This window comes from Arvicanthis niloticus, chromosome 11, assembly GCF_011762505.2.
Source record: "Arvicanthis niloticus isolate mArvNil1 chromosome 11, mArvNil1.pat.X, whole genome shotgun sequence".
NCBI classification, from domain to species: Eukaryota; Metazoa; Chordata; class Mammalia; order Rodentia; family Muridae; genus Arvicanthis; species Arvicanthis niloticus.
The window spans coordinates 59,161,191-59,180,184 of record NC_047668.1 but is presented as its reverse complement, the minus strand read 5'-3'; the positions used below and the strand labels follow the sequence as shown (position 1 = coordinate 59,180,184).

General features: G+C 44.3%; 2 protein-coding genes and 1 non-coding gene across 5 annotated transcripts in view; 2 read left to right on the top strand and 1 right to left on the bottom strand.

Moving 5' to 3' along the window:
• Spdya (speedy/RINGO cell cycle regulator family member A) overlaps positions 1 to 2,460 on the top strand; it is a 33,568-nt gene extending 31,108 nt beyond the window's left edge. For 2 of the 3 annotated variants that reach the window (XM_034514229.2, XM_076942259.1), the window contains one exon: positions 1,452 to 2,460. In XM_034514229.2, coding sequence (XP_034370120.1) covers positions 1,452 to 1,543 — 92 coding nt within the window. In that variant the 3' untranslated portion in view covers positions 1,544 to 2,460. The remainder of the gene's footprint in view (positions 1 to 1,451) is intronic. The other variant, XM_076942260.1, reaches the window with a different exon arrangement.
• On the bottom strand, positions 2,457 to 17,516 carry Trmt61b (tRNA methyltransferase 61B). The gene is given in 11 exon segments (XM_076941781.1): positions 2,457 to 2,648; positions 2,651 to 2,685; positions 2,687 to 2,818; positions 7,918 to 8,011; positions 10,858 to 11,012; positions 11,014 to 11,068; positions 12,015 to 12,036; positions 12,039 to 12,086; positions 12,167 to 12,170; positions 16,487 to 16,552; positions 16,554 to 17,516. Coding segments are annotated over 11 exon segments (930 nt in total). The 5' UTR covers positions 16,784 to 17,516; the 3' UTR covers positions 2,457 to 2,559.
• Positions 17,517 to 17,631: 115 nt separating this feature from the next.
• On the top strand, positions 17,632 to 17,703 carry Trnac-gca (transfer RNA cysteine (anticodon GCA)). Its single transcript has one exon. It is a non-coding gene; the product is annotated as a tRNA-Cys (tRNA).
• Positions 17,704 to 18,994: the final 1,291 nt, after the last annotated feature.

The following is an 18,994-nucleotide window of genomic DNA, read 5'->3' as shown; positions in this document are numbered from 1 at the left end:
ATGTCTCAAAATAAACTGGTCAAGGTGGCTTATGTCTATAATCCCAGCACTCTGTAGAGGGGAAAGCGGGAGGACCAGGAGTTCAAAGCCAGCCTGGGTTATATTAGACCTCATCTTTAAACCTCAGAAAAATAAAATCCAACCAACAAAAAGAGTTATTATGTCTTGAGGGCAAACCCTATTAATAGTGTGATTTATAATGTACCAGGTTCAAGGTCCTGGCTTCAATACCCAGAACCAAAAGCAACAACAAAGTTACATCTTTATTATAATTTTAAAAATTATATTATTCTCATAAACTCTCCCCTACTATTTACTACAGCCCTGTTTTCTGTTTGTTTATGGTGTGTGTGTGGGGGGGTATGGGTGTGTGTGCATGCACATAGGTATGTGTGGTTAACATTGGCAGTTAGAGAACAACTTTCAGGAGTCAGTTCTTGCTTTCTACCTTGTTGAGGCAGTGTTGCTGCACCAAGCAGTCCAGACTAGCTGGCCAGCTTACAAGCTTCTAGATGATTCTTCTGTTTCCACTTATTGCCAAAGGAGTGATGGGATTGTAGATACCCACCACTCCAGCTTTTTAAAAGCAAAAAATACATGAGTTCTGGGTATCAAACTCAGGCTTGCAGAGCTAGTTAGTTTTACACACTGAGCCATCTCCCTGAGTCTTCCTCTATCTATCATCTATCTATCATCTATCTATCTATCTATCTATCTATCTATCTATCCATCCATCCATCCATCATCTAATTTATTTATGTACTTACTTATTTAATTATTTATTTAGTTTTTTGAGACAGTTTTTCCTTAGAGCCCTGGCTATTCTGGAACTCTCTTTGTAGACCAGGCTGGCCTTGAAATCAGAGTGCTGGGATTAAAGGTGTGCTCTGCTAAGTCTGGCTCCTTATTACTTTTAAGTTCCACATAAGCCAGGCAGTGGTGGCGCACGCCTTTAATCCCAGCACTTGGGAGGCAGAGGTAGGCAGATTTCTGAGTTCGAGGCCAGCCTGGTCTACAGAGTGAGTTCCAGGACAGCCAGGGCTACACAGAGAAACCCTGTCTTGAAAAAAAACAAACAAACAAACAAACAAAAAAAAGTTCCACATAAGCAGTTAAAATATGTACTAGGTTCAGGCAGTGACGAATGCCTATAAGTCCAGCACTTAGGAGGCTGAGGCAGGAATATCAAGAATTCAAGACTAGCCTGGGCTACACAGTAAGATCCTATCTTAATCTTTTTGTTGTTGTTTTGGTTTTGGTTTTTGATCATTCTGCTTCCTCCTCCCAAATGCTGGGATCAAAAGCAGGATCACCACTCCCAAATCGAGACTCTGTCTCAAAAAAGAAAAAAACAAAGATTAAAAAAAGAGAAAAGTCAAAAAGTATTTTAAAATACATAAAGTTTTATCTTAAATACATAAAATTTACCTTAAATGCATATTTTATTTCAGTAGCCAATGACCATCAATCAAACAAAGAAAATGAAACTAATTTTGTGAAGAAAAACAAATCTATGGAATGGTTTGCGGAGAGCGAAGAATGACATGGCTCAACTAAAGCAAGCTGGAGTCACAGCTACAGAATGGCAAACCAAATGCGAGAAAATGTCAAATGGGACAGTTAACCAGTTGTACAATGGTCTTTAGCTTCTGTTATTTTTCAAACATATGTAAAAGTCATACAAATCATAGTAATAACTAAACATACCAAAATAAGGTAAAAATACTTTCTGAAGTAGTGACTGACAATATACAGTTCTAATTTGATACTTCTTTGTCTTCAGATTCAGTGCTGTTATCTCAGGTACCAGTTCAGTTGTGGTCTGAAATTCCTCAACCAGCTTAAAAGGTTAAACTAGAAGACAAGAAGAACTAGTTTAAAAGAGAAAACAATTAAGGTCATAACACTGCATTAAAAGAAACATTTAATTATATATTCTGAAAACAGTAGATATGTGTGACCACTTTACCAGTGAGCAAGTCTAGCCATATAAGGGCATGGTCTGTGTGGAAAGTCAGAACGTGACTCATCTGTAACTGAAAGCTCACACTACACTGTACAAATGTTTTATAGTTTGTTCACAAAAAGTGTTGAAATGTTAAACACTGTCCCTTTCCTGTAAGCTTTTTCACAGAACTTTTTTTTTTTTTTTTTTTTTTTTGAGCATTTGTTTTGGGGCTATTTGGCTAGTTAGTAACAAAAACATTTGTGAGTGATCACACAGTAACTTTACAGGTAGGCTTTTAACCAAAAAGTTAAGCCTGTTTCATAAATCAATGTATCTGAAACCCATTTCATGGCCTAAATAATGTGTACATATGAGTACCTACACTTGTTTCTTAGAAGAACTCCAGCAACATTTTAGAAGCTGCATTTTTTTCAACTGACTCAGCAGAATAGAAAAACACTACATTTCATTTTCTGTACAAAAAATAAAAATTTAAAAATCCCTGAATTGTATTAATGTCAATTAATATGGTCAACATACTTAAGAATCTACAGTATTTATTATCAAAAACATAAGCATAAAATAAAACTGAAGCTCTCCATGTGAAACATTTAATTTCCAACTCCAATTTCCTTTTGAGAATGTAACTGTAAATCTGTGTTGATGTTTGCTCTGACTTTTGAAAGCAGAATTCCATGTCTTGTTTTGTAAGACAGACCAGCCATTCTCTGAGCTCATTTCATTACCTGTTCACATGAGAACAGTTCACAGACACAAGTCACATCCCAAAGTTCAATAACTTGTGTGATGGTTTCAGAAACCCGAATAGTGGATTTTATATTTTTATCAAAAAAAGCGAGTGTATAATCTCTTTAACTACATTTCTCATCCAAATTTAAATGCTATTACCTAAATCTACATGTAATAGTTAAATGAAAGGAAGGATTAAAAAGGCAAATTAGGTGGGGATACAGCTTCGTGGTACATGCTTGCCTGGCATGCATGGCCCCAGTACTACCCGCCCCTCCCCCCCAAAGCATCAGGTCATGAATCCTTTTATTGTCTTAAGTAACAGAACAGACCATTACTTAAGTTTACTGTTAACATTACACTTTCAATTTTCCAATGTCTCAGAAAATACCTCTTTATTACTTTTTTGGTAAAAGATGATTTAAACAACAATATGATGGAATTTGGGACATGTGGTTATTTTATAGCATTTCAATGAAATGACATGTACATCTTACCAAGTTACAAAAAATTATTATTTTGTTTTGTTTTGTCTTTCAAAATGATTTCTCTGAGTAGTCCTGGCTGTCCCGGAACTTGCTCTGTAGATCAGACTGGCCTCAAACTCACAGATCCACTTGCCTCTGCCTCCCAAGTGCTGGGATAAAGGCATGTACCACCACTGCCTAACACAAAATGATCATTTTAGCCTGACATATAACCAGAATAACAATTTTCATCAGAAGGCTGAGGCAAGGAAAGTTACAGCCTAGACTAGACAGTGAGCTGAAGGTCCAGACCACCCTGGGATATAGAGCGAGACCCTGTCTTTAAGAATTGGAGGGAGGCTGGGCAGTGGTGGTGGATGCCTTTAATCCCAGCACTTGTGAGGCAGAGGCGGGCGGATTTCAGAGTTCGAGGCCAGCCTGGTCTACAGATTGAGTTCCAGGACAGCCAGGGCTACACAGAGAAACCCCGTCTCAAAAAAAAAAAAAAAAAAAAAAAAAAAAAAAAGAATTGGAGGGAGTTTCTCTCACCCCTCCAGACCTGAGCCAGGCTGGAAAGCTGGCCCCACCCCTCACTAGCTGCAGTACTCAGGAGAGTAAGCCCTGTACCTCGCCTGGGCAGCACAGTGGAGCTGGCCCTGGTGGTGTTCCTGAGGGAGAGCTATTGGGCTGACCAACTCAGCTACCTACCACCCAGGCAGATCCAGGGATTTGAGTTGGCCCACCATCTACCCCATCTATGAACTGCTGGAGCATGTGACAGGGCTGCAGATCCAAAACTACATAATCTCCATGACAACAACAGGAGTCCTGTTGAGGCCCGCTCTGTTCCTCAGGTCAGGGTTTAGCAAGAGAGAGAGTGGGGGGAAGAAGGGGAAGAGACACGAAGAATAGAGACAAGACAGAGGATCTGTAGTCAAGTCTCCTTTACTGTCTCCCACAGACATATATTCACACCTCCTACTGACCACCACCACTTACACCACCTTACAAGGAAATCCTGGGTATTTATAAGCACAAGCAGGAGAACACAGATGAAAACATTTTACCACGTGCACCATGCAGCTGGGGTCACTAAACAGCAAAACAAGCTATGTGGGATAAACAAGATATTTATCAGAGTGTGCTTCAGCTGTTGTAGGCTATTGAAAAACAAGTCTCTCATCAGGGTATATGGCTCCAGATGGCTGCAAAGTTGATAGCTGCTTTCTAGCCGATTTCTACTAAAAGTTGGCTCCCAAACAGGTCCCCCCTTTTAAATTTTTTTCAAAAGGGAAGGCTGAGAAAACTTACGGAAACCGTGCCTGTCCTAGGTTGGAACAAAGGACCCCAGCCTCCCTTTCCCGTCCTTGGATACTCAACAGCCATTGGTTGAGCTCCTGTCTTAGGATGGTGAGGCCTCCCTTCTTTTAGGGGCAAGGGTCTCGGTATGTTCTCTTACCCGTCATTGGCTATCCGGCTTAGTGCGTAAGTTAGGGGTTAATCCTCGTTAGTCTTGATGACAGAGGTTTCAGAGTCCCCTACTTCCAGCCTGTAATATCGGACCTGTGTGGGTTTCATTTGATTAGCATCTATCTGTTGTCATACAAAAGCCATCAGTCAGTTGAACCGCATCAACCCAAGAGACAAGAGACTTAGCAATGCCTGAATAGTCAGTATAAAAGCAACACTCTTTTTTAAGGGTAACACACAGAAATACAGAACTGATCATAGCTTTGATCTTAACAAAACAAGTAAGGAAATCCCTGTCCCTGCTCAATCAATCTCAAACCCCCAAAACAACTATAATAACTGTGGTAGTGGGTTTAAACAATATACCCCATTAAATCATAAGTCAGTGAATCAAGAGTCCAATAGAGCCACCCTGGAGATGCAGGTGGTGATGTCTCCTTCAGCATTGAGAACTTCTCAGGTCGGGTTTACTCATTGATCTATTCCAGTTTGAAGGCAATTGTGAAGCATCTCCAGGTTTCCTTCTTATTTCCTGCAAAGAAAAATTATGCTTCTCAGGGGGTTTCTCCTCCCTGGATTTGTTAATGTTGTCTATTTGTTTAATCAGTCTCTCTGGCAGCCAACGTGCAGCATCTGCAGTTTGGGAATATATGCAAACAGAACCTCTTCCCCAGATAAGCACTGGATCTGGCCCATTCCAGGTCCCATTAAGGGGTCTTTCCAGAGGACTGTTGCAAAATTCTTTTTTTGTATCAGGATGCCAGAATCTATCTGCAGTAGATTTTCCTTCAGAATCCAAAGTTAAAAAATTTAAAATAAAAAGCACATGATGGATATTTCTGGGGGATCCCTTGGTAGGGTATCATTCCCCATTCTTTTTTTTTTCAAATTGACTTTTCACTAGCAACTGAGCAGCTTGTAATTTTTCAGTGGTTAGGGACCACTGATCCACCCAGATGGGCGAGTCCCCCTTCCAGGTGATGGGATCCGCATAACACCCTAGGGTTGCAGCTGAATCAGTAGCCCCCATCAAAAATACCCCAAGCCTCTTCTTTCATTGTTACCATAAACCTCAGTAGAATGAGTAATTCCATCTTCACCTTTTCCTAATCCTTTGCCTGAGGAAAGCACAGAGTTTACCATTTGAGCCATGATTACTTCATTAGGGCTGCACATAATCAATCCCAACTGGGATAACAGATCTCGGCCCCAGAGATTAATAGGAAGGCCCGGGATGACATAGGGTTGTATATTCCCTGTATTTCCTTCTTTATCTTTCCACGTCAGCACCTTAGAGCTTTGCTGTGGGTTTTGACTTTGGCCAATACCCCTTAAGTTGGTTAAGGTTGGGGTCAGAGGCCAGGTAGCAGGCCAATCACTTTGTTTTAGGATAGTCACATCAGCTCCCATGTCAACCAAGCCTTGGAATGCCTTTCCATCCAGCCATAGTGTCACCATAGGTTTTTGTTTAACTATAGGCTGTACCCAGTATGCATCAGAGGAACCAAAACCTTGATCTCCTCTTTTAGGATTCTTATATTTGTGATTAGTAGGGTACAATGGAAGTAACAATAGTTGAGCTATCCTCTTTCCTGTAGGAATGGTGACTATATTCTGAATTGCCTGCGCCATTACCTTAATCTCACCCTGATAATCATTATCTATAACTCCAGGAAAAATTTGTAGTCCCTGCATAGTAGTACTGCTTCTTCCCACTATCAGGCCAAACACATTTGGATACAGTGGTCCAAACACTCCAGTGGGTAATGCCTGAGGTCCCATTTCTGCGGTTAATACTGTGTGGGTGGCAGAACTGAGGTCTAGTCCTGCGCTTCCTGGTGTTGCTTGACTGAGTTCAGAAAGGGATTGGTGTTTGCTGGTATGACACTGACTGCTCCATAAGCCTGTTTTGGCTTGCATTGGTTCAGGGCCTGGAGCTGGCCCCTGTTCCTGTTTCCCTGATCATGGGAAAGGGTGTTACCTTGTGCGTCTCTTTTAGACCTACAATCACTAGCCCAATGCCTTCCACGTTTGCAACATGGGCAGAGCCCAGGCTGTTTTCTGGGCTGTCTCTGGCTTAACTCATTTTCTACCTTGCAATCTCTTGCAAAGTGTCCAGGCTTGCCACATTTAAAACATGCCTTTCTGTCTCTATTTGCCAAAAAATCTCTTACAGATTGTTCTTGTATGGCAGCCGCCATAGCTAAGCCCTGTTGGTAGGAGGGACCTATGTCAGAACAGAGTCTGATATATCCCGTAAGGTCTGTCTTTTTCCTGTAGGGTCTAATGGCCGCTTGGCAGGCAGGATTGGCATTTTCATATGCAAGTTGTTTCACATAATCTACATCTGCCTCTGCATTAACAAAAATCCTCCCTGCTGTTGTCATTAATCTATGAACAAAGTCAGAAAATTGTTCATCAGGCCTTTGCCTGACTGCTGTTAAAGATTCACCAGGGTCTCCCTTTGCCGGGAGTTTACGCCAAGCCTTCATGGCTGCATTTTGAATTTGAGCGAATAAACCTGGGTCATATTGCATCTGGTTATCATTAGCAGCAAATTGCCCTTCTCCTACTAAGGCATCAAAGGACCAACCATTTCCTGCCTGAATGTTTCTCCTAGCTGTTTCTTTACAATTCTCATGATACTCTGATTTCCAAATTAGATAGTCTCCACCACTAAGAACTGCTCTCACTAATGTATTCCAATCACTAGGAGTCAGCCACTCCTCTGTGGCAGACTCTAAAATTGCAAGAGTAAAGGGAGCAGTGGCACCATATTGTGATACTGCATTTTTAAATTCTTTAATAATTTGAAAATTAAATCCTGTCCCTGTCCTTAATTTTTCTAACTGATTACTTGTCCCTGTACTTAATTTTTGTAACTGATTACTTAAGTCCTGATACTCTTTTTCTAACTCTATCAGTTGTTTAAGGATAGAAATTTTGTCCTCTAACTCCTTTCTGGGATCTACAACCACTGTCTCCACTGGGGGAGCACTTGGAGGTGGAGGCACATAGGAAGAGGGCCTTTCAGCGTCATAAGATTTGACTTCCTCTTCCTCTAGGTCAGCACCATCTGGCTCTGACAAATTGTCATCAACCTTTGATTGTATTTTGGATTCTAACTTATGCTTCTTTTTATTTTGAACATGAAAGACAGCATTCAAGCAACGAAACAAAAGCAGAAAATTAACACACGTGAGCAGCAAACAACAAAACCAAAACAGAGAGTTGAATTCAGGCTGACTAATTTCTTGTCCCATTTTCCTTATCATGGCTTACCTTTCTCGAAGCGGCAGATTCGTGATCACCGTCTGATTTTTCAGTCGACCCTTCTTCCAATAATGTCCCTCACTGGATCTCTCATTCTTGCTGCCTCTCATTGAGCGCCAAACTGTAGCGCTTACTGGAGCCTCACTTTGGGCGCCAAACTGTTGTGGCCTGCTCTGTTCTGCAGGTCAGGGTTTAGCAAGAGAGAGAGTGGGGGAAAGAAGGGGAAGAGACACGAAGAATAGAGACAAGACAGAGGTTCTAATCAAGTCTCCTTTACTGTCTTCCACAGACTATATTCACACCTCCTACTGACCACCACACACTTACAAGGAAATCCTGGGTATTTATAAGCACAAGCAAGAGAACACAGGTGAAAACATTTTACCACGTGCACCATGCAGCTGGGGTCACTGAACAGCAAAACAAGCTATGTGGGATAAACAAGATATTTATCAGAGTGTGCTTCAGCTGTTGTAGGCTATTGAAAAACAAGTCTCTATCAGGGCATATGGTTCCAGATGGCTGCAAAGTTGATAGCTGCTTTCTAGCCACTTTTTTCTGCTTAAAGTCGGCTCCCAACCGAGTCCCAGTGAGGATCCAGTATTGATAGTATAGCAATAGCAGAAGCCAGAGGTCTGAAAACAGACCAGTGACTCACTACAATGTGTGGACGAAAGGGTATACTGTGGGACACACTGTGACACACTACAGCTTCCATTACAAGATTTTTTTAAATTCTAATTTCACTTTATTTGGGGAGGGTGGATAGGAAAGGATGGGGAGATGAATGGGATTGGAGTTCATGACAAGAAATTCACAAAGAATAAAAGTTAAAAACATGCAGGAGGAGAGGGATAATTTAAAAAACAACGAAAAACAGGCTGAGGCTGTACCTCAGTGGTAGAACACACAACTAGCATGTGCAAGGTTCTGGATTTGATCTCTAGCACCCCAGAAATAAGCAGCAAAAGCCCCACTCCCACTACTCTGTTATTCACTTGTCAAGTATCCAGCACACACGCCACTATTTAAGATTTGGGACCAAGGCAGACAAAGCAACTTGAGGATTTAACACATCCAAAGCTCCCTGTGGGGAAGGAAGAGCTGTGGATCAGCCTCCTTGTGCTTAAGAACACAGGGAATCCAGTTTAAAAAGCGAGTCTACAGGTAAAGGAATTGCATTTTGCTACGTTACTGTTCCTCAAAGAGATATGTTTATTATTATACAATGATATAGTACTGAACTATATATAACAATCCTAACAGAGTATCTTCAATAAGGAATCTTTCTTTGGCTATGTATCTGTGGATACAAAGATACCTGTATTAGCAATATTGCCAATTTTAAGAAATGCCATAACAAAAAGAATAGAATATATCCAACGTCCTATGAATTCCTGCTGCTAAAGTTTATACATAACTGCTTCAGCTGAGCTTTAGCAATACAAATTCACATGATTTCTGGGTGTGGTGGCTTATGCTTACTATCCCAGCACTCAGGAGGTGAAGGCAGAAAGACTGATTTCTAGGCTGGCCAGAGCAAGGAAAGATTCTGCCTCAAACAGAATAAAAAGGAAAAAAAAAATCACATTTCAATGATGTTTACATTTTGTTGTTGTTATTTTGGAGACAGGATCTCACTAATGTAGCTAGCCCTGGCTGGCCTGGAACTCATTGTATAGACTAGGCTAGCCTTGAACTCAGAGCTCCACCTGCCCAGATTCTTTACTTATCCTGCAAATAGTGAGGCTCACAGTGCTCAGCTTTTACTTCTTGCCATTATTGAACACTCATGAATGCTTCTGACTCAGCATCTCTCGGACCCAACTCCAAACGTATTAAAATAAAAGTATTCTTTGGACCCCTGGAGAAAAGGGCAAATATAGTGAAGACTGCTGCTCATACAAAAGAAGGCAGATCCTTGGTTGCTTTCCTTTTTTCTAATTTAAAATTTTTATTGTTGGGCATGGTGGTACATGCCTTTAATTCAAGCACTTGAGAAGCAGAGGCAGGTAGATCTCCAAAGTGTAAATTTCTGGTTTCTCTGAAGAGTCGGTTGTGTTATGTGATGTTTTTCTGGAAACTGTCCTATGAGAGGAGGTTTTTGCTGAAACAGACACGAGAGGATGTTTTGCTGAGAGCAGACACATGGTGTTTTTCTGGAAGCAGCCTGGAAAAAGGACATGTGATGTTTGCTAGAGCGGATGCTGGTGAGAACACGAGATGTTTGGAAAGTGTATAAATATAACCCAACAGACAGCAGATGCCGCTGTACTGGTATTGGTATGCCTTACCTTTCTTTGTTGGTCATTGTTGGGCTTTGTTGTTGCTGGTCTTCGCTGTCATTATTTGTTGTGAATTCATAGAGAAATGCACCAAAGAATTTCTGGTGGTGTTTTGGTGGCTTCTTGCCACTTCCAAGGACTTGGGCCGATTGGCAGAGCCTTGTGGTTTCTTCTGGATCTAACTGCTATTGCTGATTCGTGAGTGGTGTTTGCTAGTGGGTAGTTGCACTGGTGGTTTGTGTGATACGAACTGCTAATATCCTGACAAGTAGATTGGATTCTCTCCAAAGAACTATTTCTACACAGGTCCACATCCTCCTTTGCCCTATTAACCTTTCCTTTCCACTACCTCTGGTGGTGGTGGGCTAGAAGGGAGGTCAAAGCATTTAAGTACAATTATTAAAAGTAGGTTTTAAATAATCAAAGCCTACAGATCTCTGAGTTTGAGGTCAGCCTGGTCTACATAGTAAGTTCCAGGACACAATACTTATTGAGGGAAGTATACATGTGTCACTACATGTTTATGGAAGTCAGAAGACAACTTAAAAGGAGTTCTCTTACTGTGTGGGCCTTTGGGATTCAATGTCAGACTTGGAGGCAAGTACCTTTAAGTGCTGAACCATCTTGCTAGCCTTAACCCTTTTTTCTTTCAATACTCAGGAACATAGAAACCATTTAAAATAATTTAGTGTATCAAACGTTAGAGACTTTATGTCTTCCTTTGCTTTTGAAATATCATTATGAATAAAACTCACATGGTCTAGCCATTCTTGAATTTGACTTAAGCTCCATGAATTATGCTAGTGATGGTATTCTTCTTAACCCTATCATGGTCTTTCATATCTCAAAACATAGAACTTGTCCTTGTGATCCAACTTCAGCAAAAAAATAATTTATATTCAACAGCATTAGTTTATAAACTGCCTAGAATCTATTTTGAAAGGGAATTAAATGTCTCCAGAAAAAAGTCAAATATCCATGGTTACAAAAATCTCTTTGTAATCCCTAACCCCAAATTTTCTTCTTTGGAGGCAGCCATAGTATTAGGCATTTGCCCTTCCTGTGACAGCTTTATTTATACAAACCTGCAAGTAATTCTGTGTTTTTAATCCACAGTACAGCTAAATCACATCATCTTTTACTTTTTTCATTGATAATGTCATCTCAGCAATATGCAAACACTGTGTTTTTAACTATTACATTCCACGATTTATTTAGGTAAATGATAAACACTTATCCATTTCTAGTCTTATTTTCACACAAATACTTCAGGGAACATTCTTTTGCCTAATATGTAATGGCCATCAGATATAAATTAAGCTCAGAGGGTATGTAAAGTTTTATATTAAAAATATGTATGTGCCTGGTTCTCCATTCCCAACGGTTATCCAACATTTTATGTGTCAATCTAAAATATGAAATTTGTCATTGTTCTTTCTTCTTTTTAGATAGGCTCTTATTGTGTAACCCAGGCTATCCTAGAACTCATTAAGTAACTCATGTTAACCTAGAACTTATGATTCTCCACAGTGCTGAGATTATAAGTATGTGTTTCCGTGCCTGGTCTACCACTGCATAATTTGCATTTAAAATTATGGATGAGGTTAAGGCTCTCTTGTGTGTCTGTCCATGTTCATGGAGAGTATACATGTGTGGTAAAGGTCAGGGGTTGTTACTGGATGTCTTCCTCTTCTGTTTTCTACCTATTTTTCCAGACAGAGTTTCACTGAGCCTGGAGTTCACCAATTCTTCTAGATTGGCTGGCTGTGAGCTCTGGAGATCCACCTGCCCCATGTCCTCCTTTATCTACTCCAATCTTACCTGTTTTGGATAAAAAAAAAATGAGCTTATTCTACCAGAGCCTGAGTCTGCTTCCAAAACCCTGTCCCCTGGCTGATGTCATTTATATCCTATGATGGAACTATGGTGTGGATGACTCATAACTACAAGCTGCACACCCATTCTTGCTTTACACTTCTGTCGGACAGTCAAAAACAGAAATGGAAAGTGGACTAGACTCTGGCCCTGCCCAAGAATTTATATTTTGCTTGATAAAGTAAAAATTCAAAAAGCAAACTCAGCAGCACTACAGAACAAACTAGAAATTACAAATAAGAGCCATAAGGGTTCAGAGGCAGCAGAGTAGCCTAGCTTGAAGGCAAGAGTTGGAGACCTGAAGAAAACTAGCAGGGTAGGACGGTTTTTAACACAGCACAAGAAGGGTAAGCACTGTTACCTTAGGAGGGGAGACAGACTTAAAAGCCAGCCTGAGGCTTTGTACTTGACCTAGTAAGCAGTTAGGACATGTCCCTAAGGCTATAGAAAGGGTATTTTATGAAAATTAATATGGCAAGGAAATCTATGAGAAACCAAAAGATCAGTTATCAAGTTATTTTTTGAAAGATGTACATATATTTAATATACATATAAACAGTTATCAAGTTATTAGACACCTTTTTGCTTGAAAATAATGAAAAAATTTTAATGTAAACAAAACAGGAACTTTACCAAGAAACTGACTCCTCCCCTTCTCTTTTGAGACAGGGGTCTCAATGTTCCCCAGGATAGCCTTAAACTTGCTATGTAGCCAAGAAACTGAACTCATTTTCCTGCCTCCACTTTCACATGCTGGGTTACAAGTATGCACCACTGCATGCCGACACAACAAAGAAAACTCTGTATGGGTAAGAGCTATATACTGGAAAGAAGGAGGGGAAGGGGGAGGGGAAGGAAAGAGAACAGAAGAGAGGAGGGGTGGGGAGAGGAGAAGAGAGGAGAGAGGAGAGAGGAGGAGAGAGGAGGAGAGAGGAGGAGAGAGGGGAGAGGGGAGAGGGGAGAGAGGGGAGAGAGGGGAGAGGGGAGAGGGGAGAGGGGAGAGGAGGGGAGAGGAGGGGAGAGGAGGGGAGAGGAGGGGAGAGGAGGGGAGAGGAGGGGAGAGGAGGGGAGAGGAGGGGAGAGGAGGGGAGAGGAGGGGAGAGGAGGGGAGAGGAGGGGAGAGGAGGGGAGAGGAGAGGGGAGAGGAGAGGGGAGAGGAGAGGAGAGAGGAGAGGAGAGAGGAGAGGAGAGAGGAGAGGAGAGAGGAGAGGGGAGAGGAGAGGAGAGAGGAGAGGAGAGAGGAGGGAGAGAGGAGGGAGAGAGGAGAGAGGGGGGAGAGGGGGGTGAGGGGGGAGAGGGGAGAGAGGGGAGAGAGGGGAGGAGAGGGGAGAGGGGAGAGAGGAGAGAGGGGAGAGGGGAGGAGAGGCGAGAGGGGAGGGGAGGGGGGGGGGAGGGGAGAGGGGAGGAGAGGGGAGAGGGGAGAGGAGGGAGAGAGGAGGGAGAGAGGAGAGAGGGGGGAGAGGGGGGAGAGGGGGGAGAGGGGAGAGAGGGGAGAGAGGGGAGGAGAGGGGAGAGGGGAGAGAGGAGAGAGGGGAGAGGGGAGAGGGGAGAGGGGAGAGGGGAGGGGGGGGAGAGGGGAGAGGGGAGGAGAGGGGAGAGGGGAGAGGAGGGAGAGAGGAGGGAGAGAGGAGAGAGGGGGGCGAGGGGGGAGAGGGGGGAGAGGGGAGAGAGGGGAGAGAGGGGAGGAGAGGGGAGAGGGGAGAGAGGAGAGAGGGGAGAGGGGAGAGGGGAGAGGGGAGAGGGGAGGGGGGGAGAGGGGAGAGGGGAGGAGAGGGGAGAGGGGAGAGAGGGGGGAGAGGGGGGAGAGGGGAGGAGAGGGGAGAGGGGAGAGGGGAGAGGGGAGAGGGGAGAGAGGGGAGAGGGGAGAGGGGAGAGGGGAGAGGGGAGAGGGGAGAGGGGAGAGGGGGGGAGAGGGGAGAGGGGAGGAGAGGGGAGAGGGGAGAGAGGGGAGAGAGGGGAGAGAGGGGAGAGAGGGGAGAGAGGGGAGAGAGGGGGAGGAGAGGGGAGAGAGGGGGAGGAGAGGGGAGAGAGGGGGAGGAGAGGGGAGAGAGGGGGAGGAGAGGGGAGAGAGGGGCGTCAGGGGAGCGGGGAGACGGGAGAGGGGAGAGAGCGGGGGGGAGAGAGGGGGGAGGAGAGAGGGGAGAGGAGAGAGGGCAGAGGAGAGAGGGGAGGAGAGAGGGGAGGAGAGAGGGGAGGAGAGAGGGGAGGAGAGAGGGGAGGAGAGAGGGGAGGAGAGAGGGGAGGAGAGAGGGGAGGAGAGGGGGAGAGGGGGGAGAGGGTGGGGGGGGGAGAGGGGAGGAGAGGGGGGCGGGGAGAGAGGGGAGGGGAGAGGGGGGGAGGGGAGAGGGGAGAGGGGAGAGGGGAGAGAGGGAGGAGAGAGGAGAGAGGAGAGAGGAGAGAGGAGAGAGGAGAGAGGAGAGAGGAGAGAGGAGAGAGGAGAGAGGAGAGAGGAGAGAGGAGAGAGGAGAGAGGAGAGAGGAGAGAGGAGAGAGGAGAGAGGAGAGAGGAGAGAGGAGAGAGGAGAGAGGAGAGAGGAGAGAGGAGAGAGGAGGAGAGAGGAGAGAGGAGAGAGAGGGAGGAGAGAGGAGAGAGGAGAGAGGAGAGAGGAGAGAGGAGAGAGGAGAGAGGAGAGAGGAGAGAGAGGAGAGAGAGGAGAGAGGAGAGAGAGGAGGAGAGACAAGGGCTGGAGAGATGGCTCAGTGATCAAGAGCACTGGCTGCTCTGATCTTCAGAGGTCCCGAGTTCAATTTACAACAACCACACGGTGACTTACAATCATCTGTATTGGGATTTGATTTCCTCTTCTAATGTGCAGGCATACATACAAAGCACTTATATACATAAAATATATGTAAACAAACTTTTATTTGTCGGACTGTGATGGCACATGCCTTTAATCTCAGGAGGCAAAGGCATGTAGATCTCTGAATTCAAGGCCAGCCTGGTCTACAGAGCAAATTCCAGGAAAGTCAGGGCTACACAGAGAAACCCTATCCAAAAAAAAAAAAAAAAAAAAAAAAAAAAAGAAAGGAAGAAAGAAAGAAAGAAAAGAAACTATTACCTTTAACTCTTAATTTAGAACTATATTAGGGAGTTTGGAACCTTGCTATGTAGACTAGGCTAGCACAAAATCACAATTTCCTGCCTCTGCCAGCTATGTGCTTAAGGCATGCACTACCATGCCCTGCTACTTGTCTAAAAGCCAAAGCAGCCAGACACAGTGGTGATACATCTACATGACTCTGTGCTGTGTTTTGTGGGGCTGGGGTAGGAGTATAATGGAACTTCATCCTTTAGTTAGATAGAACCTCTGTGGTACTGAAATCAGAGTACTTGTGATTGCCCAACTGGGACCCTAAAATATCCCATGGATGGCCTAGTCACCTTCCCTCCTTACATTGGGGCACAGGTGTGTGTTTCAGCTACCCACCAACTCCTGATCACCAATCAAAATCAACCAACTTCCTCATCTCCCCACTGCAGTTTCACATGGGTTGGGGGGGGGGAGGGAGTCAGCTTACAATAGGTAAATTTACTGAGGTTGAGACTCCAGTGATATCTGTGGCTTTAGAAGGCAGTCATCCATGGTTGGATGGGGCTTTTCCAGGCTCCTTGGCATATTCACACATCAGTATTTAACCCCAATAATCACACTGGCTTTAACCCCAATAAACAAACAAACTGGACTTGGATGGAATCGTTTCTTTCATCTGTTGGTGTCCTAGCTGGGTGAACAGCCATTTGTGTGTATCTCCCTGAGAAAAGGATGCAGGACTTCTGATGCATTCTAGGCAAGCCCTCTACTACTAAGTTACATCCCTAACCCCAATGTAAATATGTATGTGATCATGTATTTCCAGTAACATAGCTTACTAAGTATCATTATTAAAATACTGCCACAGGGCCTGTGAGGTGGCTCAGCGAGTAGGCACTGTGGGCAAGCCTGGTAACCTGAATTTAATTCCAGGATCCCAGGTGGCAGAAGAGAACTGACTCTGACCTCCACACTCTTTGTGGGCTCCCATTCAGACCCACTCCCCAATATTAAAAAACAAAGGTGTTATTACAACAGTACTACAAAATTTACCCCCAGACAATTCAACATCCTATGGTCAATACCCAAACACTTCAGAGCTGTGGGGAACAAACAAGTACGTCTGTTTAGCGAGCCCACACTATTATGATAGTAAACTGGCATAATCTTCATTTAAGGTAAGAGAGTGGCAAATAGCAAATGTAAACTCTGTTTCTTTCTAAAATTATCAGTATCTGAACATGTTTAAAAATCCAACATGTTGACAAACTCCAATGTTTGGTGATGAGAACAAACTCATCAGACTGTGGTAGTGCGCCCATCCTTGCCCTTCCTGGAACCCACACACACCTAATTCCCATGGCAGTACTTTTGGATACGTTACGGTGGGCCCTCTTCCATTAATAATACATAGTCCTCCAAAGGTGGCCTCCGCAGAAAACTCTTACCGAGAACGTGTCAGGATCTAGCCAGGAAACCTGCCCTCGAAATCTCTGAACGCAATTGCTCCCCAGTTACTATTAAAGTGTCCGACGTTGAAAAGCCGAAATAATTTCTTTAATTGTAATTCTCTCTTTCCCGCCTGAGCTTTAATAAGCTACCCAGACCGAAAGAGTCCTTCTCTGGAAAGGGAACAAGAGGAAACGCGAAGCTCTCCGGGCTCGGTAGCCACTTGGGCCATCGTGTACCGCACGCGATCCTCGGAGTCACATCCTGTAGGGTCTCAGTGACCCTGCTCCCTGCTCTAGTCCTCCGGATCTCAAGGGGGGTAACTCCTCCCTCGAAGTCCAAAGCCCGAGGGTTTGGACTACTAGTGACAACCGGGTCAGGACAATCCGGACACCGGGATCAAGAGATGGAAACGACTCGCGCACGCGCTCTCCAACTCGCGCGTCTCCAGGCAAGGACCCGCAACCCCGGAACTGAGCTCCTTCACTGACCCAATGTCAAACAGGAATGAATCTCCGAGCTTCGGCCGCCTCTGGAGGCGCCTCAACCTCACAAGGAAAAACCACGGCGTCTCTAGAAAGTTTGGGGTCCCGAGCAGGTGCTGTTGCACACGTGTGACGTAAGCACACCCCTTTGCTTGGTTTCAGAGTAATGTAGGCTGCGGGCGCACCAGCGTCGCTGGCAGAGTGCGTCACGGCCTCGGGGTTAAAATTCTGGCTTTCCGCTAGTGGCAAGAGCACCCAGTTTACTTACTGCTCACCGACCTCCGCTAGCCGCCCAGGGTCAGGAGAACCAGGAAAGACTAAACGTAGACCTCTGTGGAACCTGGAAAGTCTTCTACCAGGTTTAAGTCGCTAGTGGTGATGGACCAGAACGTCACATATCATCCAAAAGTCAAAAGTGGTCTAATCCAGAGATTCGAGTCGTTGGTCAGGTGTCATAGGACGCACTGCTTGCTGAGCCACACACCTTTCTCATAACTGGCAGATCCTTTTCGAATGGCCGGGGACTGTCTTGTTCAGCCTCAGCCCTAGCTCTAGAGTGTCCACAAAGGCAGAGTAAAGCAAAAGTAGCCACCACGGGGGTATAGCTCAGTGGTAGAGCATTTGACTGCAGATCAAGAGGTCCCTGGTTCAAATCCAGGTGCCCCCTTCTGTTAGTTTTGGAAACTAAAGATACAGTGGCACATTCCAGCCCTTGGGAGGCAGAACCCACCTGATTTACACAGTGGGTTACAGGATAGCCAGAGCCCAGAGGAGCTAAGCTACAAAATAGACAGAAAAAGAAAATTGACGCTATTCATTGTGTGCTTGTACTTCAAAAAAATCAACACAACTGCTTTAGCCACCCTGCTTCTTAAAACTGAAGTTACCTTTTGCACCCAAAGTTAAATATCATTAGCCTGCCTACAAGTTTATTGAGAATCAGGCAACAAACAAACAAACAAAACCATGCACATACATTGAAAATTTGCAACTCAGTTAGAAACCAGTATTTATGACCTACTATAGGAAGGAGATTAAACGATGTCAGCAAATCCCCTGACAAGGTAGCTGAGAAATGGGATGGTGAGCTTTCTAACTAGGTCGGCCAAATTCGGTAGCCCTTGTTGATTGTACCATACACCTTTCTAAAGACTAAGGAAGGGTGGGGTGATAGCTCAGTGTGTAAGAATTGGGGTCTGGGTTTGATTTCCAGAACTCATCTTTAAATGGGGGGGGGGGAGGGGCAGTGCAGCAAGATAGCTCAGTAGATAAAGGTACGTGGTCCCAGATTGATGACTAGATTTCTATGGTAGGATAGAAAAAGTAGTGGAAAAAGACTTTCGTGGGTTCTCCTCTGGTACCCACACATATTTTGTAGCATGCATTTCCCTCCCTCCAATATTTCTTTTAAATCGGGGCATGGTGGCACATATTTACATATGTAATTCCTATCCTAGGGAAGCAGAGACAGGCAGATTCCCCAGCACACCCTCCTAGGAGACTTTGTATTTTCCATTACTAACGGGCGGCATTGTTTGGCTCCTAGACTTCATTATGCTTTTGGTTCAGAGAATAGATCTCTCTCATCCCCGATTGCATCCCTGAAGTCCTAGCATGAGCCCTGAAGGAATGGATAAAGGAAAGATGCAAAACAAAGTCATGGTACCCTTTCCCTTACTGGCAAAATACATTTGCTTGTGATGCCACTTAAAATATGAAAACAGATCAGTGCTCAGAGACAGGGAGAAAGAGCTCACAAAGTCACTTAACTACTGAGCTGCATCAGTCCCTCTGCCCAGAGATCAGAGAAGAAGATCCCAACATTTATGTTTTCACATTCCTTAAATGGACACATCTCACAACCTTAAATGGACACATCTCACAACCTTAAATGGACACATCTCACATCCTTAAATGGACACATCTCACATCCTTAAATGGACACATCTCACAACCTT